This window comes from Vipera ursinii (assembly GCF_947247035.1).
Source record: "Vipera ursinii genome assembly, chromosome: 4".
In the NCBI taxonomy this organism is placed as follows: Eukaryota; Metazoa; Chordata; class Lepidosauria; order Squamata; family Viperidae; genus Vipera; species Vipera ursinii.
In genome coordinates, this window is record NC_139514.1 from 45681228 (window position 1) to 45709147 (window position 27920).

The 27920-nt window shown below is 38.1% G+C and overlaps 1 protein-coding gene across 7 annotated transcripts in view; it reads left to right on the forward strand.

Annotated features, from left to right (window-relative positions):
- Positions 1-27920, forward strand: part of USP25 (ubiquitin specific peptidase 25) — a 67869-nt gene that overhangs the window by 9927 nt on the left and 30022 nt on the right. For all 7 annotated transcript variants that reach the window (XM_083361972.1, XM_083361974.1, XM_083361975.1 and 4 more), the window contains exons 2-10: positions 4348-4425; positions 5066-5210; positions 6950-7073; positions 9141-9303; positions 13716-13802; positions 15226-15363; positions 23724-23800; positions 24858-24931; positions 25375-25523. In XM_083361972.1, coding sequence (XP_083218098.1) covers positions 4348-4425; positions 5066-5210; positions 6950-7073; positions 9141-9303; positions 13716-13802; positions 15226-15363; positions 23724-23800; positions 24858-24931; positions 25375-25523 — 1035 coding nt within the window. The remainder of the gene's footprint in view (positions 1-4347; positions 4426-5065; positions 5211-6949; positions 7074-9140; positions 9304-13715; positions 13803-15225; positions 15364-23723; positions 23801-24857; positions 24932-25374; positions 25524-27920) is intronic.

The window sequence follows — 27920 nt, forward strand, 5'->3', positions numbered from 1 at the left end:
ATTTCGACAAAAGTTTGTACATTTTAGCAAATACACGTTTATCAGCCATCTGGATGTCTGGTTCGTGAGTTGAGATTGTGGTCCTGAAATAGATTGACAGTTAACTTTCCAATCATTTGTCCCTAGAGTCTCTATTCCCTCCATCTTCTGAGTGATCTACCGTTTGTCTCTAGCGCCTCTTTGTAGATGTTCCCGTTTATTATTATTATATATTTCAAATAAATTCTGTAGTCATTTTACCTTTTTTGCCTTTTGTGAATTGTAACATAGCAAAAAATCAATCGAGGGTAGTTTTTATAATAAATGATTAAATAGAATGTTTGGTCTCTCCCAGTTTTTGTAGTCCATCCTATACTCATATTGTCCAAAAATCTCACACTGATCAGTCCAAGGTCAGCATTCTTGGTTGCCCCTCACATTGATTTTCTCTGGTATTCCAGTTTCTTACAGTTGTATATGAGAAAATAAAAGTGGGTGTATGAAGGCAATACTTCTTCCCCCCTCTGGATTTTCGCAAATGGTATTCAAACATAGCTGTTAAGTAAGGGCTAGATGGGTCACTTATGATTATGACAATGGAGACAGTGTTCTGTTTTTATCTTTGTTCTGAACTTGCTTCATATAGTTCAGAATGGATTAATAATGTTAGTATCCACTGATTCTCTTTTGGCAATCTATGTGGGAAAGTTTGTCACAAGCAGTACACAGTTACAAAGTTAGCAAAGTCTTGAGGGAGTCTGGAAAATGAAACTCTTTATGATACTTTTATACTGGGTTGACATTTTACCTGATTACTACCTATTCAAACTATCTGTTTGGCTATGCTTAATATTTCAGGTTTATAAATTGGTGCTAGCTAATGTAAACAAGAACTAGCCATAATTAGACGGATTTTTTTTATCAGTTCATAGAGTTAGACTTTAAGTCGAGAAAATAGAAGCTGCAGCATTAGTGACAAATTGTGATAATTTTCTATCTATGCCAATCTATATTTAATGGAAATAACTGAAGAATTAATAATTGTGAAGGCAGAGGATATAGTTTATACCAAGGGTGTCAAACTCAATTTCATTGAGGGCCACATCAGCATTGCAGTTGCCCTCAGGGAGCCGGGTGGGTATGGCCTGGGTAGGCGTGGCCTACTGGGTGGGCGTGGCTAGAGTGCATATGGCCTACTGGGTGGGCATGGCCAGCTCTACATAGTTCGCATCAAGGGTGCTTATGGGGGCCTGGGCAGGAGTGGGACAGATCTGAGTGTCTCTGGCGGAAGAAGGGTCTCTGGGCCAGGGCCAAGGCAGTGGGGGCCGTTCCCTCACTTTTTCCAGGATGGCTTTGCGGGCCACATGAAACCACTTCGCGGGCCAGATCTGGCCCCCGGGCCTTGTGTCTAACATGTCTGGTTTATACAGTTAGATGAACACAGAGCAGAAGTAGAAATGACAGAAATAAAATACCTGACAGTTGTTAAGTAAATATCTCAGTCATTAAGCGAATCCATTTTACCCAATTACAATTACATTTAGCAACTACACTTTACCCAATTACATTTACATTTAGCAACTGCATGAAGCAAGCAAAAAATTGCAGTCATGTAGGATACTACAAATGGCTATAAAGATGTGCCAAGTGCCCATATTGTGACTGCTGATGGCCGTGCGGTCATCATAATTTCAAAACCAGGTTGTAAGTATCTTTTTTTTGGGGGGGTGTCCATCATAACTCTGAATGGCTGCTAAGTGACCAGTCATAAGTCAAAGATTACTTGTAATACAATCAAGACTGGAAGAAAATAATTCTTTTAAAGATTGTTGAAACTGCACATTGAAATATAGATTTTGTATTAATCTTGTGGATAGGTAACTAATTTTAATAAAGTAGTCCTCAGTTAATGATTACCCTTTTTAAAAACCATTCAGATTCACAGTGACATTGAAAAAGTAGGTTTTTGATTGATCCCTGAATTTCCGACAGTCTGAGTGGGCATCCCTATAGTCACATGATCAAAATTCGGCTATTGGCAAACAGCATGTAACTGGCCTGCATTTGCGACAGTTGCAATCTCCTGCGATCATGTATTATCATTTGCAACCCTTATAGCCCAGCTCCTGACAAAGCAAGTGAGGAATCTAGTGGTAAGTTGCAAGTCATGGTCAAATGTCATTCTGTTTAAATAACCACAAGTGATTCACTTAACAATCGGAGTTGGACATAGTTGGACATGATGCTGTTAAGTGAGGACTACCTGTATTAGCAAATTTTCATATTTGTATTTCAATCAGAAGAAGGCAATAGTGTATTTCCTTTTCTCACAAGATGCTTTTGAAATCTTTTCGGAATCCTTTACAGCAAGGCTTTTCAACCAGGGTACGGGTACCACCTATGGTACATTGGCACCTGGCAGATGGTACGTGACCATCCTAGAAAAGTGGTAGTGGGGGAGGGGAATGGCAGCACCACACAAGCCTGAGCGAGAGACAGCTGGAGCTGCAGAGCTGTCAGGGCTCAGTGGAAGTGCCAGGATCAGTGCCAGGCTCCAACTGCAGCTCGGCGCTGATCCTGGTGCTTCTGCTGAGCCCAGAAGAAGTTCCGATCTGCTGGAATGTTGCAGTATCTCCACGTCTTGTGATTTACATTCAGATGCTTGGCAACTGATTCATATTTATGAAGGCCACAGTGTCCTATGCTCATGGGGCACTTTTTTCAGTGCTATTGTAACTTCGAACAGTCACTAAACCAACTGTTGTAAGTCGAGAACTACCTGTACTTCATCACTTTTTTCCTTTCTTTTTTTTTGGTCATCAAGTTTTTGACAGCTTGCTAGGCGACTGGTGGTACTCAGATATTGCCATATCCTAAAAGTGGTACAATGGGTGAAAAGGTTGAAAAGCCCTGCTTTACAGATGCAACCAACATCATTAGTTCCTCTTCATTTTTTCCCCGAAGAATCGCAATTTGTCGTGAAATAAGTTGAAACTTATTTTGAAAAGTGTTATTTGCCATGCAGTACTTTATTCCATACAGTAGAAACTCTGTGTTTATCCTATTTAACAGTTTAATGCAGATAGAAATTCAGTGCTACCCTAAGAAAAGTTGTGTTTTGAAAAAAAAAAGGCCTATAAATTTTAAATCAAACAAAAGATTTCTTGGAACCAGTCTTTTTCTCATGTTGTTTTTGATACTTTATGGCTCTTCGGCAACTTCAGTTTATTTTTAGCTTGCTGATGATTTAGAATTTTGGAAAAGCAATTTTAAAACCTCAAAGTTCTTTTTGATTTTAAAAATACAAGGGCAATTTGGAAATAAACCTCCATTTGGTTGTCAATGACAGACAATCGCAGATACAGATCTTTTATTATATACATTAGAAAACTACAACATTACATTACTTTTTCGACATAATCGCCATTCAGATTGAGGTACAATGTCTTACAAGGTTTGAAATTCCTTAGTAGTAGTCGCTCGGCGTCAAATCTGGGCTATGGGGGGGGGTGATCAAAAATATCCCAATGGAACTGCTTCAAAGGTTCTTGGGTGTATCTAGCGGTGTGCGGGCGAGCATTATCGTGAACCAACACCACACTGGAAGTCAGCATGCCCCGACGCTTGTTATGGATGGCTTGTCTGAGTTTTCGTAACGTTTCACAGTAGACTTCTGAACTGATGGTCAAACCACGCTCCATGAACTTCACTAGCAGTACTCCTTTGGCATCTTCACATTTGGAGGGATTTTCTATGGCACCACTTCCAGTGTGGTGTTGGTTCATGATAATGCTTGCCCGCACACCACTAGATACACCCAAGAACTTTTGAAGCAGTTCCATTGGGATGTTTTTGATCACACACCCCCCCCCAATAGCCCAGATTTGGCACCGAGTGACTACTACTAAGGAATTTCAAACCTTGTAAGACGTTATGACAAGTGTCTCAATTTGAATGGTGATTATGTCATAATGTAAAGTTGTAGTTTTTTAATGTGCATAATAAAAGTTCTGTATCTGCGAGTGCCTGTCATTGATAACCAAATGGAGGTTTATCTCCAAATTGTCCTTGTATATATAGCTACTACCGGTGGTGTGGAAGTTTGTATATCTGTAGCAACAATCATAGTAGTTGGTTGTGTTGTACTTTATCATGATTATGTTGTCTGGAGATAATGGAATTCATAGCAGCTACTCTAAACTTAAGTTCCGTATGCTCCATTTTAAAATTGTACACATTGATACTGTTAGACACATTGCTTTAAAGAGGAGGGAAAAATAAACCCTAGTGTTTTCCCCTAACTAGCTTTTTTGCTTGTTTGTTTACTCTAATTTATCTTCTATGCTGATCAGCTCTTTAATTCTTCAGCACCAGCAGACGTTTCTGAACCAGCTGAGAGAAATCACAGGTATCAATGACACTCAAGTCCTGCAGCAAGCCTTGAAGGTACAGTGATTTTGAAAGATAATGATATTTAGACCTCTAAATTGAAAATTTTAAAGTATGTTTTAAATAGCAGAGCTTAATATAATACAATTCAATACAAGATTGTAAGGTTGATTTGAATGGCCTGCAAATAGGCTGAAAATAGTGACTGGTCCAGAATCATTTATTGAACATCCAGGGCTGAGCATGGACTAGAAACAGGATTTCCCCATTCCTAATTATGCAGCTAAACCTTAAACTTTATGCAATTGGTTTAAATATCGATATATAGGTATTTGTAGCTATGACTTTTCTACATGCTTAACTGTTCATTCTAATTCAAGTTGAACACTGAAGTTAAAAAATTGATTTCAAACCTCCTTGAAAATGTTTTATTTAGGAAACGTATACAATGGGCAGCCCTTAAGCAGTTTCATTTGCAACTGTAGAATATAAATATATTAAATCAGTAGATTTGGATAAAAGTTCAGCTTTCGTTGCATTCTGTCTTAAACTTGCTTATCTTTCACATTAGTACTAAGTTATTTTTAAATTGATTAGGTTGCTAATAAATTATATTCACGGCAACATGTAAAATGTAAATGTACCTGGACTTGACCATAAAATGGCATTCTGATCATTCATTCTTATGCATTTAAAGGACAGCAATGGGAACCTAGAATTAGCAGTAGCCCTCCTAACTGCAAAGAATGCCAAGATTCCTCAGCAAGAAGAAACAACATACTATCAAACAGCACTTCCTGGTAATGACAGATATATAAGTGTAGGAAGCCAGGCAGATACAAGTAAGTGCTTTTTTCTCACTATATAACTACACAACTGGGGAAAAAAACTCAAAAAACCTGCCACCCTCTCAGTTTCTACTGTATAATTAATGAACTTTTTATATCTCCAGATTTTATATTGTTTTAAAGGTGTGTGTGTGTGTGTGTGTGTGTGTGTGTGTATGTTAAATGCTTGTTAACTATTTAGATTACCTTGCTAGGCCCCAAACATGGGACAAATTAAAGGGAGACTGATATGCATTTCAAACTTATTTGTTTTCATCAGTCAGCCATACCCTTCTGAGATTCGAACCTGGGCTGATTGCACATTAGGCCACGGGTCGGCAACCCGCGGCTCCCAGTTGCCCGGTGCGCGTGCACCTCTCCGAACGGGTGGAGGTGCGCGTGCACCACTCCGAACAGAAGGAGGTGCGCACGCACCACTCCAAAGGTTTGGAGAGCTGCGCGCGCACCTCTCTCGCACCTCCGCCCGAACACCCATTTGGAGACCTGCTGGTGTTCAGGTGGAGGTGCGGTTTGGAGACCTGCTGGTGCCGGTTTAGAAAGCTGCCGCGGCCCGCAGCAGCTTTCTAAACCGGCACCAGCAGGTCTCCAAACCGCTGTTCGGGCAGAGGTGCGTGCGCACCTCTCCAAACCTTTGGAGAGCTGTGCGCGCACCTCCGCCCGAACGGACAATGGCGCCGCGTTTGGAAAGCTGCCAGATCCCCTGCAACCTCCAGGTGAAAATCCTCCATTTTCCCTCTCACAGCCCTCCCTTAAAAATTCCGTTCCCGGCGAGGCCCCGGGCTTTTAAAAGCCACCGGGGCCCGGCCACTGTAGGCAAGGACCAGCTTCCTGGCTCGCTCCCTCTCTTTTCCACAGGCATTATTTGCTCGAAAGTGGTAAGTTTATTGCTCAAATGATGTTTCTAATTAGCGCTTCGGACTGCATCCCTCTATTTTTGAGGGAGGGGAGATGGAGGAGAAACTTATTGTAAAAAAAAAATAGAGGGAAAAGACTCCGCTGGAAGCAATTCCTGCTTTACAAAAGCCACTAGTGCCGAGAACTCCGTTTGGGTGGAGGTGCGCGCGCACCTCTCCAAAGGGGAGACCCGTCGCTGTGCAGGTGCCTCCCATGTTTTTTGCGCATGTGCAAAATGTTTTTGTGCATGCGCATGTGTGGATGCATGCGCGCACACTTTTTGCGGCTCCCACTTTTTTGTTTGTGTGATGGAACCGGTTCTGAGTGGCTCTTTTCCTTTTTCCGGTTGCCGACCCCTGCATTAGGCAGTTGTTTTTACCTCTAGGCCACAAGCTCTATCTCACTTTGTTAGCTGAGAAGCAAGGGAGATATGTGTTAAATGCTTGCTAACTATTTAGATTACCTTGCTAGGCCCCAAACATGGGACAAATCTTTATTTCCTGTTTCAGCCTAACCGAAAGCCATTGACATTCATATTTAAAATTACAGTATTTCAGTTTCATAGTGGCAGACATCTCTGGCTTAATGCAGATGAGAGTTTTCATGAGTCAGCAAACATTACGCCAGTAAAGAGGTAAAGTGATAGCAAGTACAATAGCTAATTTAGTTACTAACTCAAGTTATGCAAATGAGTGATACTGCAGTGCTAGGAATAAATAAAATGTTGAGTTAAAAGAAAACTGGAGAACCAATCTAAATTAGTTGTTTATCATTGCTAATATAGTTCACTTTTCATTCTGTGCATTTTTAATATTGAGGAACATAGGTTTGCTTTCCAGATGTAATTGATCTAACAGGGGATGACAAAGATGATCTACAGAGAGCTATTGCCCTCAGTTTAGAGGAATCAAGCAGGACATTCAGGGAGACTGGGATAACAGATGAGGAACAGGCTATTAGCAGGTAAGGAAATAATGTACCTAGACAGGGATAAATTATATTTGTTTTTGGGTCTTTTTAAATTTGTTTTATTGCATCCTGCTCCAAGTTTTGAAAATTCTGAAAGTTATTCTTTAATTATTATTTTTTTTTTGAAATAAAGTTGAAGTAAATTCAGCTCTACTGGCATTGAAAGCCAATGGTTTTTCTACCTTATTATTTAGCTTAGACTTACCTTAATGCGGTTTTTTTTAATAGATTTAAGCTTTCTGAAACAGATCATTGTCTGACATCACCTACTGCACTTAAGCCCGGTTGTCAATGAAGCATAACATTTAGATTCATATTAGAGTAGAGAAATCTGTAAACCATGGTTTTCATATTTCATTCATGGCCTTAAGATTTCCCAAAATCAAATCTAAACAATCCATATTGTGGATTGCAACAATACAATAATATTCAAGAGAAATGAAAGGGAAAAGGACTTGGAGAGTTTATTTTGTAGATGTAAGACGTTTCTTGTGTAATGTGAAGAACATATGCCGATATATTCCATCACATTTCTACTAATTTATTTATTTTTTAAATACAAATTACAGCAGGTCATATGGTAAAACTGCACTTATTCTTCTTTAGGAATATGCAAACTATGCCAATTTCAGAATGAATTGTCCTGCTGAATATTCCTTTCCCATCTAGGACATGAACTATCCAATTCTGGGATTGATAACTGGGAATGGTATTATGTAGTCAGGTATCATTCTTACTCAATCTTACTTTCACCTAGAACCATATATCTAGTACATGTTGTACTGTATCTGGTTTGGAAATTTTACTCCCAGAAATTGCTATACCATCCACCAAGAAGGACATGGTCCAGGCAGAGAGAGAAAATTTGTTCTTCAGAACAGCAGTTCTTCAGAAAAATACATTCTTGGATCAACAAATTTTGTGCATCTTTTGTCGTTTTTAATGCATTAGTACAGTGAATAGGCAATAATTATCAGGAAAGTTTATATTATAGAAGGATCATTTAATATTCTGAATGATTTCCCACAGTGATTTGTAAATACAGTGATACTTAACAGTTTGTGAACTCTTTGAATTTTTAATGTTTTGTATAAATATGATTTAAAACATTGTTTTCCATGGAAAATTTGTTCATTTATTTATTAAGCAAGTTATTCAAAGCTGCATAAACGATAATAGTTATATAATAGTTAAAACACATTGTGGTTATAACAAGTATTTCTGCTATGGTACTTGTTTTGATACTGCTTTTGCTGCAGCATGACCACACCACCTAAAACTGCTGCTCTAAGAATTAGATGTGGCTTTGCCTCTTTCTAAAGTGAGCTGTTCAATGATGCTTTGCTATAGGTTATAGAGTCCAGTACTCTTATCCATGGCTTGACAATGGGTAAAATGACACACTATTACATTTAAAAAGACCAGATTTGATTTTGGGATCTTTTTACTGTGTTTCCCCAAAAAAGGACCCAGTCCTTTTTGCCTCCAAAAGAGGCACCAGGTCTTTTTTTTTGGGCGTGGTGTCTTTTCCACTCATCTCCGGCACCGACAGCCCTGCCCAGCCAACTCACTTCTTTGGCAGCCAAAGGAGCAGCTTCATTCTGTATCTCAGAATGGAGCTTGGGCCTGCATTTTGCAGTCAGGCTTTTCTGAAAGGCCTCTGCAGCCAATAACTGAGCAGTGGATTCAATTCATAGCCCAGTTCTCGTCTGCAGAAGCCTTGCAGAACCAAGCTATGGATTGAATCCATAGCTCGGTTCTTGGCTGCAGTTGCCTTCCAGAAAGACCTGACTATGAGATGCAGGCCTGGGCATGCCGCAGAAGAAGTGGGCCGGCGAGAAGAGACTTGGCTGCAAGGTAAGCAGGTATGGGGCACATGGGGCAACTCCAACCCCCACCCCATAATTTAGATTTTGTAGTGTAAGAAAAAAAATCAGGAGTCTAATAATACCTTTCTGACTAATAAATTTTATTAAAAGGCATAAGCATGGTGAAGGTTTGTGAAAATATATATACAAATTGTTAAACTATTTCTTCTAATTATTTTATTTGTTTTCTAAGAGTTCTAGAAGCCAGCATTGCAGAAAACAAAGCAAGTCTGAAAAGAACACATCCAGAAGTCTGGAGTGATTCTCCAAATCCATACGATAGAAAACGTCAAGATATCTGTCCAGTGGGATTAAAAAATGTTGGTAACACATGCTGGTTTAGTGCCGTTATACAGGTAATATATGTATTAATTTTATTAAGCTGTTGGGATTTATCATAATAAAATTAATGATATGGAGAAATTAATATAAAAAGTCTCCCAGAAGTTATTTTCTGTATACCTATTTTATTTTTTAAGACCCTGAAATACTGGGTCATCAAAATTATAAGTGACTCAATATATTCCACTTAGCAAGATGCATATTATAGGAAATTGGTAAAGGATAAGACCAGAAACTATGTTAAGGCTTTGCTTCAATAATCAATTTAGAGTTTAATATGCATCATTACCATGCTAAACTGAACAACTCTGATGCCATAGCCAGTTTGGACATGTATCAAAGGTTTTGCTGTTTGAGAGTGAAGAATGAGATCACTGGTAATAATAACTTTGATATCACCTGTTTTTGAGCTTTAGGCTATTTGAATACTATCAATCAAATCAAATACTAAGTAATATACTTATTTTAGAGTAATATCATGAATTATACTTGCTGTAAGCTTTTTTGAGAAAAGGCTTAATATGTAATACATATTTAATATTTAATATGTAATAGATTAATTACAACTATATATGAAGCCTTGCGGGCATTTATGTGTATGATATAAATATAGCATGTATGTATATATGTGATACAGATATAGTACGTGTGTGTGGGTTAGCTGAAATACATGCTTGCCTATAAATAATTGTCTGCTTGTTTTCCCATATGAAGTATAAACATTTTTCTTGTGATAGAATTATCATTTATATATTAATTCAAATTTTACAATGGTTCCTGTCATTTTGATGTCTTTGTCATCTTATTTAAAAAGCAAATTGCAATATTTTTAAGCTTATTGCCTGATTTTTGTATGACATTTTGTAAATATGTGTGTATAGCTAAGAAGCATAAACTGAAGTTTTTAAATTTACTAAGAACTAATATTTGACTCATAGAAAATTTATAGCAGCCATTGTCTGGTTGGTAAAAATGATATGGTAAAAATGGAATCAATAATTTCAATAATAATTTCAAAAATTAATACTTGAAAAAAGTATATTTTTATTGCAGTTTTGTGGTAATATATATAGGTTTGTTTCTTCCTTTTTATTTGCCTAGCATATTGGCAATGTTTTAGCTAACTATCCTAATTTACTTCATCTGTGATAAATTTGGATATTACCTACTACAGTATTTATTTAACCACAGGATTGATAGACTGCTTAGGTTGCATCAACTGTATGATAATATTTCATGTTTTCGTCGGGTCTCTTGAAATCTGATACATTCTAATAGGGCTCATCAATGTGTAACATTACCTTTATTAGTCAGTGACTTGTGATGTGGAAAAGTACTAAAGTTAAAACCAAAACAAACATATTCTACAGATGCAGATTTCCCTTAATATATGTGGCTTAATGGAATATTAGTTGGCATGTGCTTTTATGAATTGTGTCCTTTGTTTTTCACCATTGTAATATGAGCCAAAGATTTATTTTTATTCAACACTAGGTTCATGTGTGCCAGATAACCAAAGTTGCTTTCAACATTCTGTTATACCATGTGGCAGCACAAATCTTTGAATCTGTATACTCTTCTGGAACACTTAATACCATGTGATTCTGTGTAAATTTTATACATAAGTAAAGCTTACAACTTACGTATCTATATCTAATTTTGCCATATATGTAACCAGGACTTACTTTGAATATCTTCTTAAGATTTTTTTCAAATATTATATTAAAATGTGTTTTAAATTCTCCTTTTTATACAGTCTCTAACTAGATTTTTGTCCCTCATAAATATGCAATCAACAATAATTCCAATTTTTGATCATAGATAATATTTGACTTCAGTCTCAGCTTCTTGACTTTTTCCCCTTTTGACTCCCTTTTTTACATTTAATGTAGGAAAATGTAAAAATATTTTTAAAAGTACTGGAGCATGTTTTTGGTATACATTGATTGGCAGTTAAAAGTGCTAATATGCATATAATATTGTCATATGTCCTTTTTCAATACTTCCTCTGCCACTTTGGTTTTAATTTGTTTAGCAACCAGAAAACAGGTTTTTTTAAGCAAATGTATGTGTAATCTTATTGAAAATATTAGTGACAAAAATGGATTCCTAATTTGTTATGTCCAGGATGAATAAAATAATTAAATGAATTATTTTCATGTACATGGATACGAGTTTATTTGGACTCTACATGCATAGATATATAAGGTTCTGTATATATAGGCTAGAGTTATAAGTTAGCATAGTAGATTTTGTGTGTATTTTCCTTCTGAATCCACTCATTTCTTTTCTCACCAAAGAAAGCAGGAAAGGCAGAACCATGAATAATTCATATTTTCTTGTTGCTTGCTTTTTTTCTGAAATACAGGCTGTAACCTTCATGTAGGCCCTAGTTAGCATATAAAATGCTGGCAGCCACAGTCAGCATTACAACAGAACAATAGAAGCAATAAGTGTTATATCTATATTTGAAGTGGTTTTTAATACCTTTGTCACTCATTCTAGTGCATTTTTGCATGATCAGAATTCAATTTTCTAGATTTTGTGCCACATAAAAATGCAGAGTTGTTATCTGTTTGTAGGTATGTCTCCCAATACCCCAAATAATGGAGTTTGCTTCCAAGTCACAATATACTAATTAGTGAATTAGTAAGAAGGTCGTATTCATTGTTTGTTGGTTTAAATTTTTCATATTTTTTACATAGAAAGTATCATATGGGTTACAACCTGTGAACCAGTTATTTGCTTCTCAGTTCTTTTGTAATTTACAGTACATTCAGAAAATGTTCAGACTAACTTCACTTTTGTTAATTTAGTTATGCTGCAGCCTGATTCTACAGTTGTTGAAATTCATTTTTTCTCATTAATCTACACTCAGTACCCCATAATGAGAAGGTGAAAATAGAATTTTAGAAATGTAAATTTACTAAAAAGAAAAAAAGCTGAAGTATCACATTGGCATAAGTATTCAGATCCTTCACTCAGTATTTTGTTGAAGCACATTTGGTAGCATTTATGGCCTCAAGTCTTTTTATTTATTTATTTATTATTTATTTTATTTTATTTTTGGGTATGATGCGATAAGCTTTGCACACCTAGATTGGTGGATTTTCCGCCATTCTTCCTTTCAAATCCTCTCAAGCTCAGTCAGGTTGGATAATGACTATTAGTGGACAGCCATTTTCAGGTCCTTCCAGAGATGGTTCAATAAGGTTCAGGTGAGGGCTCTGGCTGGCCACTCTAGGACATTCACAGAGTTGTCCCTAAGCCACTCCTCTGTTGACTGTGTGCTTAGGATTATGTTATCGTGTTGGAAATGAGCCTTCAGTCCAGTCTGAAGGCCTGAGCACTGTGGAACAGGTTTTCATTGAGGATATCCCTGTACTTTGCTCCATTCAACTTATCCTCAACCCTGACCAAACTCCCAGCTTTTGCTGCTGAAAAACACCTCTACAGCATGATACTGCCACCACCATGTTAGGGTGACATTGTTAGGATGATATTGAGCAGATGATAAACGGTTCCTGGTTTCCTCCAGATGTTTAGAACTGAGGCCAAACAGTTTGATCTTGGTTTCATCAGACCAGAGAATCTTGTTCCTCACAGTCTGAGAGTCCTTCAGGTGCTTTTTTGCAAACTCCAAGTGGACTTTCATGTGTTTTGCACTGAGAAGAGGTTTCCATCTAGCCACTCTGCCATAAAGCCCAAATTGATGGAGGGCTGGAGTAATAGTTGTCCTTCTAGAACTGTGTCCCCTCTCCACACAGGTTCTCTGGAGCTCAGTCAGTGACCATCAGGTTCCTGGTCACTTCTCTTATTAAGGGCCTTCTCCCCCATTTGCTCAGTTTGAATGGATGTCCAGCTCTTGGAAGAGTCCTGGTTGTGCCAAATGTCTTCCATTTGTGAATTATGGAGGCCACTGTGCTCTTAGGAACCTTCAGTGCAGCAGAAATTTTATTGTAGCCCTCCCAAGATCGGTTCCTTTCAGTGATCCTGTCTCTGAGCTCTGCAGGCAGTTCCTTTGACCTCATGGCTTTTGCTCTCCCACAGTATGCAGTGCCAGCTGTGAGGCCTTCTGTAGAGAGGTGTGTGCCTTTCCAAATCATGTCCAAGCAATGATCAAGAGAACTGGAAGGCATCTAAGCTAAATTTCAAGTGTTGCAAAGGGTCTGAATACTTATGGCAATGTGATATTTCAGTTTTTTCTTTTTAATAAATGTACAGACATTTCTAAACTTCTGTTTTTAATTACAGGGTACTGAGTGTAGATTAATGAGAAAAAAATGAATTTCAACAAGTGTACAATCAGGCTGTAGTATTAAAAAAATGACAAAAGTGAAAAGGGTCTGAATACTTTCTGAATGCATTGTATATGTAATAACTTTCTAAAAAGTAATGCTAAATTTATATTTCCTTTTTGTTTCAGTCACTATTTAACTTGTTGGAATTTCGAAGGCTAGTCTTGAATTACAATCTACCGGCAAGTGCTCAAGATCTCCCCCGAAACCAAAAGGTATAATTATATAGGCTGCCTTTTATTGTACACAGCCCAGAAGTCCTTCTTTGAGGAAGATGGATGGTACAGAAATGTGAACAATAAATAAACTCCGGAACTAGGCAGTTGCAATTTATTGGTGGATTTATTGTGTAGTATTGACAAGAAAAGTAGTCTTCTGATTATATTTCAATTATATTTAGGTATGTGTATATGTATATGCATACATAAATGTTTCAAAGAAGTTATAGCTGATAATATACTAGCTCAGAAGTTTACAGAAGAATTTTACAGCACTTTAGAGGCTAATGAGATAACTAGTTGGAACCAGAATATTAGTCACTAAGTGACATAGTTGTTAGGTGAAACATCCCATGACTGCACCACTTAGTCACAGTAGTCCCAGTTGCAATCATTAGGCAAAGACCTCTTGCTTCTCCTGAGCTGCCCCACTTGCCTCCATTTCAAGTCCCCTGGCCTGCATATCTCTGCCCCATCTCTATTTTTTTGGCTGTCTTCCACTCCATTTCCACCTATTTCTACCAGCCTGCACCCCTTGCCGTATCCATTTGACCTTCATCAAATGGAGCGTTCTCTGTGGGCGCGCCGGCCCTATGGAACCAGCTCCCCATGGAACTTAGGACTGCCCCCGACCTTCGCTCATTCCGCAGGGACCTGAAAACTTGGCTCTTTGAGCTGTCTGGCCCAGGCTGAGGGGTTTTAATTTTTATTAGGCTTTAGTTTTAAATTTCGGGGACTTTGTTTAATTAATTGTTTTAATCTGATTTTAATTTTTGTATGTTTGTTTTAATCTTCCCTGTACACCGCCCTGAGTCCTCCGGGAATAGGGCGGTATATAAATTTAATAAAATAAAATAAATAAATAAAATCTTCCTTTGGATGCTGATGAGCTGTACCTGTTTATTTTGAGTTAACACTAATGAGAAAAATGATTTGTTTCCATTTTTTCCAGAGATTTTTAATATGAAATTACTGCTGATAAAAATACTAAGATGATAGTAGATCGATAACTAGCAAGCTATTAAAACGGTAGTCCAGGTATAATTAATGGAAACATGAAGTTTTATTGTAAAGCAAGGGAATACAACATTGAATAGATCTGTGATATGAAATTTATTAATTTGGGATGTTTTTTTGCTGGCTTATTAACATCTTTATAGACTATTACTGGCTGTTAGCTTTTGTGTGTGACCTGGAGTAGGCAGGTAGATCAATACTAGTTTATACAATTACTGATTCATCAACTCATCAAACGTTGATTTTTTGCCGGTGAGGGGAAGAAAAAGAAATAATGGTTTGCTCTAAAATAATATAACTGTAATGGAGTTTGTTAATATTGTGATGAGAACATATTTATAGCTGTACTTCTTACAGAATAATAAACTACAAAATTCATTGTTTATAACTATTTCAAATACAGGAACATAGAAATTTACCTTTTATGCGCGAATTAAGATACCTCTTTGCACTTCTTGTTGGCTCGAAAAGAAAATACGTTGACCCATCAAGAGCTGTTGAAATTCTTAAAGATGCGTTTAAGTCAAATGATTCTCAGCAGGTAATTTAAGAGCTTTCTACCTTACTTTAAATAAAAATGGAGTTGGAATAATGCTCCGAATAAAATGCTACAAAAGTACTTTTACCTCATGGAATTTTCAGACTGGGTATTTTGTTAAAAACTGTATCAGTTAATTGTAGCTAATAAGGGATCTAGCTAAGGTGGTCAATTTGTCCAGAAATTACAAGATTTGTGAATATGTTCATTTTCTTTTTGTGGAATCATTTTTTTTTTCTTTTAAACAAAACCACAGAGGTGGAAGTCAAGTCCACCATTCTATTCTTTCCAGGAATCTATGTTCAGATAAAAATATCCACAACCCTATGCAATAAATGGGAGAAGATTATCTGTCTCAAATCTTGAGTGGTTCCAATATTTTGACTTTTATTCTGCTTTGCAGGATATTATCTATACTATAACATTAATCAAATCTGCAGTTTTACTAAATTTTCCTTCTATCATGTTCCCAGGTTATTCATAGTTGTATTACTATAGTAATTAATGTCCATGGGTATGAAAAATACTCATCTAGGACTGAACTTTATGTCACCCAAATATATACATGTTTCAAATTTGATAAGGAATTTTATGAGTGTAAAGCAAGCTAGTTTTATTGACATGCCAACCAGCTGTGATATAAATAGCTTTGTAATCAGAATATTGTGCAGTACTTTATTACATGTTTTGCTAAAACCAATATATTTTACAATTACAGGATTCCTATAATCTATTAGGAACTTGCTCAGTTAAAAAGAGAGCTGTTTACTCTATGAAGAATTGTTTATGATATGTTAATGCTTTGTTTTCATAGTGCTTACAGATCTATATCTTTACGATCTGCTCTTGAGTCTCTTAGGAGTCAGTATCTTTCCTTGAGCATAGAAAAAAATTGGTTTCCAGTAATTAGGGAAACCTTGCTGTTTCCCCAGATTTCACAAAGATGACAAATCTTCAACCATATCAAAAGCACTTTCCTTCAGTATTCTGGGATGCAGCTGTATATAAGCTCCCCTTACTTGAAATCTATCTGAAAATGTATTTTTAGTTGCTTGTAACATTGTTTTTGAACTTTAGCTTAGCATTCTTTGGAAACGCCAGCTTCCAAATATTTTGCTCAGTCACATTTAATTCTGCTACTCTGTTCCTCTTTCCCTTCCCTCCTCTTTGGAATTGTTTGCATTTGTAATACTTTCTGTTTGGAAACTTCCACCTAATTTCTAGGCTGTTTCTTGTTAAGTACATTTGTTGTGTAATCTTAAAAGAAGTTAAAGGTTGATCAAATACAAACAATTTCCAGATATCCACAATATGTCTTCAACCATAGTAGACTTTAACTTTCTTTAAAATAATAACATTTTATGCTAGCATTCCTATTATTAGCAATGAACTTGCATTTCCATATTGGTTACTGTCTTATACCTTTATCCATCTCTGCGAGAGAATTTATTTTTTGCTTTTTCTGGACAATACATATAAATCTACATATAAATATCAGATACATCTCCTATCACTTTTACTTCATGTTTTTGTTTTGCTTATGGAAGACTACAGATTTTCTTAATTCGGCTAGTAAATTCCATCAAAACTTTCATTTTATGTATTCTTCCATGTTTTAAAAAATCCAGACGTAACTGCAAAATCATAGAGATTTCTAGAGGGAGGGTTCAGATATGGGCCGTTCCTTTCTTTTTCCTGTTTCTATCCTTTTTAACAAATTGTGTTCTTCAGTTGATATAACCCAGACATGTCAAACACAAGGCCCAGGGGCCGGATGCGGCCCGCAAAGTGGTTTCATGTGGCCCGCGAAGCCATCCTGGAAACAGTGAGGGAACGGCCCCCACTGCCTTGGCCCTGGCCCAGAGACCCTCCTTCTGCCAGAGACCCTCAGATCTGTCCCACTCCTGCCCGGGCCTCCATAGGCACCCTTGATGCGAACGATTTAGAGCTGGCCATGCCCACCCAGTAGGCCATACGCACTCTAGCCACGCCCACCCAGGAGGCCACACCCACCCTGGCCATACCCACCCGGCCCCCTGAGGGCAACCGCAATACTAATGCGGCCCTCAATGAAATTGAGTTTGACACCCCTGATATAACCTATGGGAGTCTGCCCACCATTTTTCAGTTATGTTAAATCATATTACCTTTCTGTGCTATTAGTTCATGTTTATCTTGCTCATTCCCCAGATGCTGGGCAATTAGTACTGTGTTGCCCCGAAAGTAAGACCTATCCTGAAAATAAGTCCTAGCTTGAGTTTCGTGGGTGAGCCTAATATAAGCCCTATCCCAAAAGTAAGCTCTACATAAGAGTCTGTGCAGCTGGCCACCCACCGATTCCATCTGGTTGCTACCATAGACACGTGGGGGGGAGCTGCCAGTACCGCTGCAAAGAGGCGAAGCTGGTGGGGGAGGGGGATATGATCCATGCGCCCCGCTTACCGTTACCTTGCCACAGCCTCTCATGTCACCCAATGGTTCTGCGGCTGGTTTCAGCTGCTTGCGGCCCAAGACCACATTGTGCATCATGCAGATTCAGAGGGAATATTTTCACCCCTGACAATATGAGTTCAAAAAGAAAGAGCTATTCCGTCGAGTTCAAGAAAGGAATCATGGAGGACCCTCAGGGCAAGAATCTTACAAGCTTTTTGCAAAGAAAACAAGTTGGATCTCCGTATGGTCTGAAAATGGTGAGCAGAGTACAATATTGGTAAACCTCAGTCAACAGATGGACGAGGGAAATGCCAAGAAGCGAAAGTGTAGAACAGGTAGGCAGCCATTATTTCCTGAACTTGGAACACAACATTTGTGACTGGATTGCTGACAGGAGAGCAAAGGCTTTGGTTGTGTGTAGGGCTGATATTCAAGCATTTGCCATTGCACTGGCACCACAGTTAGAAATATCCCCAAAAGAATTCAAAGCATCACAACACTGGCTGGATGACTTCCTTCGGCAATATGAACTCTCGCTAAGAAGATCGACAATACTGTTCAAGCTGCAGGATGCTGAACTTATTAAACGTGCACTTGCATTCAAGTCCTTTGTTGAGGGCATCGACTTCAAAATACCAATTCTCCAACGTGATTGCCATGGATGAAATGGCATGTTGTGATTCAGGGTCAGCCTGTGGGTTCAGCATTTGGGTCGGATGACTCAGAGGAGGAGGGGGGGTGTTGAAGAGCTTGCTGATGATGGCCTTGAGGCTCCGCAGAGCCCTCAGCCAGGCCCCTCCCACCTGGTCACGACGGAGACCCAGCTGTGTGAGCCTGACAGCGTGGATGAAGATGACCCACAGCTGGCCCTGTTCAAGGACGCCCGACGCAGGAGGCAGTCAATCAGGAGTAAACAGAGGAAGGTAATGGGGCACCTCGGAAGGAGGCAGAGAGAAGCCACGCCCTGAACTGTATAAAAGGGGAATGTGTGGGAGGGCTGGTTTGCTGAAGGCAACCACTTGAATAGTCCTGTTTCATAGCTCCTGTTTCATGGTTGGTGTCTGTTTTATGTTAATAAATTTGGCAAGCTTTATTCCAGCCTCTTGCCGTTTGTAAAGGGGTTGTCCCTGCTTTTTCTGCAGGGCCGGTAGCAGGTTGGTACAGAACACGGCAGTGTTTATGGGCCATCTCAAACAATAATTGATCAGAGAGGTCCCTCGTCAATCTACATTCCCTCCGCTGGTTATGACAGTGCACGTGTTAGCTGTATGTTACCTATATTTCGTTACCTGGATGAAACGAAAGTGCCACCTCTAATTATCACTAAGGGCAAGAAAGGTAAAATTGAAGGTGTTTCAGGCATTTATGTCCTTGAAACCGAAAAAGCCTGGTGCACATAAGGAAGCAGGGTGGATAATAATGATTTTTAAAAAAATATTTAAAAATTGGATTTTTAAAATTTAAATCAGATTTTTTAATTTAAATCAGTTTTTTTTATTTTTATCAAATTTAATAAAATGCTTTTGGAGTAAAAACCTATATAAATATAGTTTTCTATTTAAGATACATTAATAATTTATATTCAGCATGAAATTTTTTTTAAATTCCATTTATATTCCGCCCTTCTCCGAAGACTCAGGGCGGCTTACAATCTTAGCAGTAGCCTTCATTCTATGTATATGCCTGCTTATTAGGGCTTTCACACACACCCCAAGTGGCATTATTACAAAGTCAGCTTAATTGCCCCCAACAATCTGGAGCTTAGTTATGTAGCGTGAGGCTGTATATTCTGCAATATTAACATTTTTGTTAATATTTTCACAGTAACCATGAGTTAAATCATAAAACAAAGTTCAGGAATATTCCTTTATCCCGTTGTTTTGCATATCTATGTACATTACAAACTATGATTGTTTGAAGAGAAATGCATCTGTACTATGCTCTTAAGTGTTTTAATTAAAAGAATTTGAGTAGTTTTCCAACTATGTGTGATTAACCTATTAACCTAAAATCGGTTCTGATATTGCTGTTTTACTAACTTGACAGTTCATCATTCTAAATAAGAAACATTCATTTTGTTTGCAAATAATAATTAAGATTCTAACTACCAGCAAGAATGAGTCCTTACATTTAAAGAACACCTGTCATTTCAGATCCATCATGGCAGCGCCTGTTAGCGGGCATCCACTCACCTGCTGCCCGCCACGTCCCTCACCTTGTTGTGTCACTGCAGCATCACCAGCAGTCCCGTTAAATTAAATGGGACTGTCGGTGAGTCAACAGCAGATCAGAGGAGAGAGATGACAGTTGTTCTTTAAAAATTATGATTTAAATCAAGCCTTTTTATTAGTGGTTTAAATCATGATTTAAATTGACTTGATTTAAATCAAATCCACCCTTTAAGGAAGTGGGTCAATTTAATGCTGCCACTTGTTTTGAGAGGTGCCCAAAGAGGTCTGCTAGTCTGGGATTCAGCCAGTACTCACCACACAAAAGACATGAAGAAGTTCCTTGGAAAGAGAAGAATAGATCAAATAATGATTCCTGCAGGAATGACTGCCTATCTCCAGACTCTGAATATTGTGATAAACAAGCCATTCAAGGACCATTTGCACAGGGAAATCAGTGACTACATTGAACACAGATTGAGAGAAATCAGCATGGAAATTTTGTGAAGCCTAGCCTGCCAGAGGTCGTGACCTGGGTGAACAATTCATGGGATAAAATCACTGACAGCTTTGTTGCCAATGCACTACGAGTAGGCTACACGGACAAGAAGTGCTCATTTAAGGAGACCACTATTGCTGGACATGAGAGATTGGGGCCAATAGTTCTACAGGAACTGGAGTCACAAGAGGTTAAGGCCAGAATTCGGGGTTTGGGAGAGTTACCATGTGAAGATGTTACAGAAGATGACTTAGCTGTTGATTGTTGTACATCACCATTGTGGTTGTGGTTGCGCTGGGGAGGGTTGGTGGTTACGGTTGGGGTTAGGTATTGTGGTTGCCCTGGAGGGGGAATGGGGGTTAGGGTGGGGCAGGGTTGGGGGGAGTGGAGGTTAGGGTTGTGTTGGAGCTGGAAAGCAGGTGCTACGTGGGTCAGATGGGGATCTGTCAAGTATCTTGACAGCATTGGTAGACACGATGTGGCTTGGCTAAAAGTGACCGGTCGCACAAGTGGGGTGGGGTGAGGCAGGCCACAGAACAAGTGAGCTGATGTGAGGCAGATCCCCCATCACCTGCCCACTCTCTTCTCTTTCACTCCCGAGCCCCTTCCAAGAACCCAAGCGGCAGGTGGAGCGCCGGAGCTAGAAAGCATCTGTTTTACAGCTCCATCACATTTCTCTGAGTATAAGGAGCTGGAGAGCTTGCCCCACCACCGCCCAGATGCCCTTGTTTCCCCCAAGCATTACTTTGCTTACCTGATTTCCACCCTTGTCACATTCCTCCACTGCATTCCTCCACCACCGTGTGCAGTCCCACAAACAAAAGAAGTTTGTGGGACTAAAAACAACCGTTCAGTCAATCACTTCCAGCTTTGCGACTTTTTTTTTTTTTGCAAGAATTTGGAATTGATTGATTGACCTTTTTTTTTTTTTGTCCCACAAACTTCTTTTGTTAGTGGGACTGCACACGGTGATGGAGGAATGCGATGGAGAAATGTGACAGAGCTGGAAATCAAGTAAGCAAAGAAATGCTTGGGGAAAGTGAGGTCATCTGAGCGGTGGTGGGGCAAGCTCTCCAGCTCTGCAGCTACAGAGAAATGCGACAGAGCTGGAAAGCAGGTGCCAAGGTAAACCCCCTAAGGGGGTTGCTCTGTACCATCTGCTCAAGCTCGCCGGCAGCATCTACGGTAAATGTGGCGGCATTCCTGCTCTGGCGGGGATAGAGTAGCCAGTATGTCTTCTGACAGCAATACGCCCGCTTGCTGATGGCAGGATGCCTGCTCCTTCCTCGACCCTCCGGCCAGTGTTCCACCTGCTGCTTTGGCCCTGGGCTGCCGCCTCCCTGCTCACCTCTCTGACAGGTCATACCATGCTAGTAAGATGGCCTTCCAGCATCCCCGGGGCAAAGCCCCCCCTCTACCCAGAGAAATGGCCTGACTGCCCCCACCTTAGCAGCCTTCTGGCTGCCATGGGGCTGCAGAGGCTGGTCTGGGAAGGGCACACGTGCCTTCCTGCCCGACCGAACTCTGTCATACAGTACTTTAGTTTTACTAGTTGGTCCGCCACCATGCTCTGAGGTTGGTCCATTGTCGCCACACTGCATCTCCCCCCATTGCGCAGGCCACGCCCGCCCCCCTGCTTGCCGCTTGCTGGTAATATAAAACCTACCCCGAAAAGAAGTCCTAGTGCTTATTTCAGAGCCCAAAAGAAAATAAGACCAGGTCTTATTTTCAGGGAAACGTGGTATACATTCAACAAAGGCTATGAATTTGGTAGACCAATGTTTTTCCTGATTTAAGTAGATTTATCCTAATGGAATAACACTGGACAGAGTATGAATCTGTGTCCTTATTGCATGGGATGATCTCCAGTGCAATAACAAGGTACAATTTAGATTTCCATCTGTCTGCCAAAGATCATTTACCAATCCATATGAGGTGAAATCCAATTTATATCAATTATTCCCATGGATTTTTTTTAGATAACAGTCCATGTGTCTCATTTTCACATCCTTTCTGAAAGTAGTAGTTACATTCCTTTCATTTGTTGTCATTTTCATGGACCTAAGCTATTAGAACTGTAGCTTCTTTGATATTTCAAGTTATTACGAAGTGAGTATGGCTACTTTTTACAGCATGTAATCATCTGTAGGAATGTCTTTGACAAATAGGAGAAGGAGGAGCTGCAACAATCATAGGAGAAGCAATTTAGCTTGCAGGAGTAATGAGGCATGGCAAACATCTTAGAAGGGACCCTTTCTACTTTCTTGGATTGTAAAAGTGAGGGAGAGGAAAGATATACTTTCAGACTTACAATTACTTGCAACCTTACAATAAAGAAACATCCATGTTTGATGTTTCGTTCTAATTGCCTTGAAGGGCTGACATTAACAGTTCCATTCCTTCTGGAGGTAACTTACCTCTTATCTGACCAGTGCCTAGTCTGCGGCATCTCCTCTTCTTAATTGCGTTAGTAAATTCCATCAAGAAGGACATTTTCACAGACTATTATACAATATCATTTTTACCCAAATGTATTTGCAATTGATTTAATAATTCGGTGACTTCCCTGTTTGCTTTTTATAGAGAGGTCTCTTCACATAATCTGATCCTCATACCAGTGAGGCGCCAGTTATCCTAACTATTCATTCAGGGTACAGTTACCTTTCCTGTTTTGCAAATTCTATTCTCTCTCCCTGTTCCTCTCCTGTATTTTTTTTTCCTCTTAAAAGCTTGACATTTTTTTCCCATAAGGTACAGAATATCTTGTTGTCTTGTTTCTGATTGTTGGTCTTGTCCACTGAGCTTGTTTATCGACTTGATTTTCATCCTTCCAAAGATTTGCTTCATCTTTCAGCTTCTATTGGTTTAGTAAAATATAGTCCACTTTAGTGAGTTGGTCGCTTAGTGCTCCATTCATTGTAATTTTTCTTCAAGTCCTGTGCTTGCTACAAATATATGCTGGGCTATTTTGGCAAAGAAAAATGGCATGATTGTAGCCATTGAAATTATGTTTCTCACTTCATCACCATTAATGAAATATTTCTATTTATACTTTATCCCTCCAATTTCAGGCTAGAAAATATGTCAGGAACTTCCTAGCAAACTCCAATGTAAAACTTCTGTTAGTTCTCCAATGACAAAGTCCTGTTTGTTTTTCATGTTGTGTATTACAGTGCCTTTTGCACTTCCAACTCTTGCACATATTTTCCAGTGACTTTTCCTGTATTCCTGTCTTCATGTGTTTGTTTATTATTTCTCAACAGCAAGATGTGAGCGAATTCACACATAAGCTGTTGGATTGGTTAGAAGATGCCTTTCAGATCCAGGCTGAAGAGGAACAGTAAGTAACTCTTGTAGTAATAAAGATTAATTTATAATTGAGTGTATTTTAACATGTCATTCACTGAATATTTAGCATCAGAAATCTTACGTAGCTCAACTCTTGTAATCTATTATGATACTGAAATGCAATGCAACACAACACAATATTTTTTTTTATTGAAAAGTTTTATCATACATTTTATCTTTAACAAACCCCCCTACCCCTCCCCTATCCCTCCCTCCTTACCCCTCCCCCCCAACACAATATTTTTGAATATGGGTAGCTTAGATGAAAAATGTTAATCTGTACAGTCATGTAAGATTAACTGGTAGAAGAGTAAAACAGGCAGATGTAACTTCATATTTTTGTCCTAGATTATCTGGATTGCTCTCTCCTCTTCTAGATATTGTGAATATAGTATGAAATTACTCATCATGCTGCTATTTCAAGATCAGTTTAGGAGTGGTTTGCGTCACTATCAGATTTATCATAAATATTTGGCTTATGTGGAGAAATCATTTACCTTGCTTGAATTAAAATGTTTTAAAAAATTAATCTGCTCTTTAGAAGGCCAGATCCTGAAGCTAAAACTCAAATACTTTGGCCACCTAATGAGAAGGAAGGACTCACTGGAGAAGAGCCTAATGCTGGGAAAGATTGAGGGCAATAGAAGAAGGGGACGACAGAGAATGAGGTGGCTGGATGGAGTCACTGAAGCAGTAGGAGTGAGCTTAGATGGACTCCAGAAGATGGTAGAGGACAGGAAGGCCTGGAGGAACATTGTCCATAGGGTCGCGATGGGTCGGACACGACTTCGCAACTAACAACAACAACAAAGAAATTAATATTTGAATACAGTTGAAAACCATTTCATGGATTCTGGTTGAAAATTTGGATACCAATTTCATGATGATAATAAAATTAACCTCAAAATAATTATAATTGACTACTATAGATTATGAATATAATATATTGGAGGGAGTTCCATTGAATGCAAATATTTATGTGGAACCATTTGTTTAAAATATATGGAATAATTTGCATTTAATTTTAACAAAGGTAATTGTGTCTTTAGGAATGGAGAGAAGCCAAAGAACCCAATGGTAGAACTGTTTTATGGACGATTTTTAGCAGCTGGATTTCTTGAAGGTATTAATTTTGAGTGGGCATATATTTGTAGTTCAATTCTCTCACTAATATTTTAATACTAAATGTAGTACTAAATACTAGTTTAATAATAAAGCCCTAAAATAGCCTTAACAAAGCTTTTAAAAAGTATTCCTCCATCCACTATCCCACCCAAAGAAAATGTCCCACTTAACATTCTTTTTATATACTGGGAAGAAACATGCATTTTTCCAGCTTAAACATTCTTACGTTTCTGGGATTTATTTATTTTTTGGAGTGGGGGGAGCGGGAGGAGGATGGAACCTAGTATTTAATTACAACTTCTAATATCATGTACAGTAGCAGATATTTGAAATCATATTTGACAGATCAGTTAGGTCATGTTTAAACAGCTTTATAATAAGATAATAATGTTGACTTTGTATCTTTTCTATTGAAACCTTATACCTCCCTCTTCTGATAAGGGAAGAAATTTGAAAATACAGAGATGTTTGGCCAGTATCCACTTCAAGTTAATGGCTTCAAAGATCTTCATGAGTGCCTAGAAGCTGCCATGGTTGAAGGAGAGATTGAATCTTTACACTCAGAAAATTCTGGAAAATCTGGTCAGGAGGTAAGTGATATTATTAGACATTTAGCAATACCAATAACCCTTTCCATGAAGCACACCTAGTTTAAAATATAGATGACACAACATATTTTGGCACATCATTTATTTACACAAACAAAGAAGAGCTTAATGCACTTTATGTTTATTTGGACCTGGACCAATTCTAAAATTTATGTTTCAAGAGCGTAAGTCTATATCCTGAAATGTGGAAGCAGGGTTCCTTTATCTCCTTTATCCTCAGCTCCAGAAAGCTGATAGGTGATCACTGAATCAAAATTTCATAAAAAAGTAAATAAAATCAGTATTTAAACCACAAGCATACTACTGGTGACATCAGAGAAAAACACTGAAATAATGATATAAAACTATTCATACCATTTATAATATAAAATCAAAAGATTAAATCAGGTGAGACAATTGTATAATTTTAGTGATTAAATTCAAATAAATGATAAACTAGTCAGAGCGTAATCAGTGGCAGATTAATTTATATGATACAATATTTAAAGTGCTAAAACGTTTTTTCTTTGCATTCCAATGTGACTGTACTTTTTCTTTGGTACCTTTAAATTACTTTTGGCAGCTGACAAGTCCATGCAGTTTTCATGGCAGTGTGGTTTGCCATTGCCTCTTCCTAGAGAAATATAACTGGGCCAGTCACCCAGCTGCTTTTATTCCTAAGGCAGGACTGGAACTCGCAGTTTCCTGGTGTCTAACAATGTCTTTAACCACAACATCCAGCTTGCACTTACATATGCATACTTAAAAATTATAAATTTTTAAGCATAAAAGAAAATATTTTGACTCTTAATAGTAGTTGCAAATTCCTAGATGGCTTTCAGATTTAGAGAAAATCGCAGAGAAAAGTTAAGAAAGGTAAAACATTGCTAAAGATAAAAATTATGTTACCAGATAAGAAAAATTAAAGAATAGAATGACTTGATATTTTGGGACAAAGGCTAAAGGCTTAAAGCTATACATTATTTAGCAGCTTGGTCCCTGACATATTAAAAAGCTCCCCATTTTTCTGAATCAGCATATTTTATATTCTCGACATTCTGCTTCATATGTTCCCCTAATTTCCCTTCTTTCTTTCTCCTAACATTTGAGCATGTAGAGAGCTGCTTTTTTATATCAACCAGGTGTTGATCTATAAACCTATGTATGTGAAAGGAATGGACTGGCCTGTTCCCCAGGGCTGACATTGTGTGTTGAGAGAGAACTACTGACCCAAAGTCACTTGGCTGGCTTATGTGCCTAAGGCAAGACTAGAACTCATAAGCTCTGGTTTCTAGCCTGGTGCCTTTACCACTAGAACAAACTGGCTCTCGTCATTCCCAGTTTTATTGATTGTTATTTGATTGGATTCTCATTGTCTGTTCATTACATCACTTTTCTTCGAATTAAAACTAGTATTTGTGAATTGTTAAACCAATTTTTCCTTCTATTCTTCTTAATGGGATTTGCTTTCATTGTCTCTTCTTTATCAGTAACCAAATAATAAATTAGTCTACTCAAAATGTTCTATCCTTGGTTCCCCAAAGCACTTCATTCTTATGTTCCTATAGAGTTTCGAACTATTTTTAAGAGTGATTGGTTTTATTATGGCATTTATTAAAATTTAAAAAATAGAAAATAAAGCAGAAACAATTCGTATTTCCATATTTTACTTCCACACAAAATACATTCATAAAGCAAGATATAATAGTGTAAATTTACATACTAAACTTCATTTCTGCATCAGTGTTCTGTTAAAATAAAGCTTGTTTTTCCACATCTGATTGATGCACTATAACGTAGCTGTCTATATAGTTTGTCTCAAAATAGTTATCTAAAATTTAAAGTAGTTTCTCAGAATGTGTAATATCTTTGTGATCTATTAAACCATTCCATGAATGTTGGTTGTATATAAGTCACAGTTGAGTTGGGAGAAAAGCCTAGTGAAAACTTTATATAATAATGTTATATTCAGTCCACAGCTCTTCAGAGAAAGTTTTCTGTATCATTTAAGCAATATTTAGTTCAAGCCATGGCTTCAAGCTATCTTATCTAGTTCAGGTTGGCCTTGTTCAGGTTCTATCATCCATTAAACCTAATTCCTTTTACACAGCATATTTAAAGCTTAAGTGTAGTATGGCTTCATTTGACCTATATCTGAATATACCCCATCATTGTTCCATATTTGTTCTTCACAGTAGCAAAAAAAGAGGAGGAGGGTTTCTAAAATATTTTTGTAACTTATTTAATGAAAAATAAAATATTTTTGTTTGAAATATTTATGCATAGTGTTTCTTTGAACTATCATGGGCAAAATAAATATTTTCAAGAACAAAATGGTAAGAGATTGTATTAAGCTTGTAACAATTCTCTGCTCCTTAACCTTCCTGGAGCTTTTTTTTT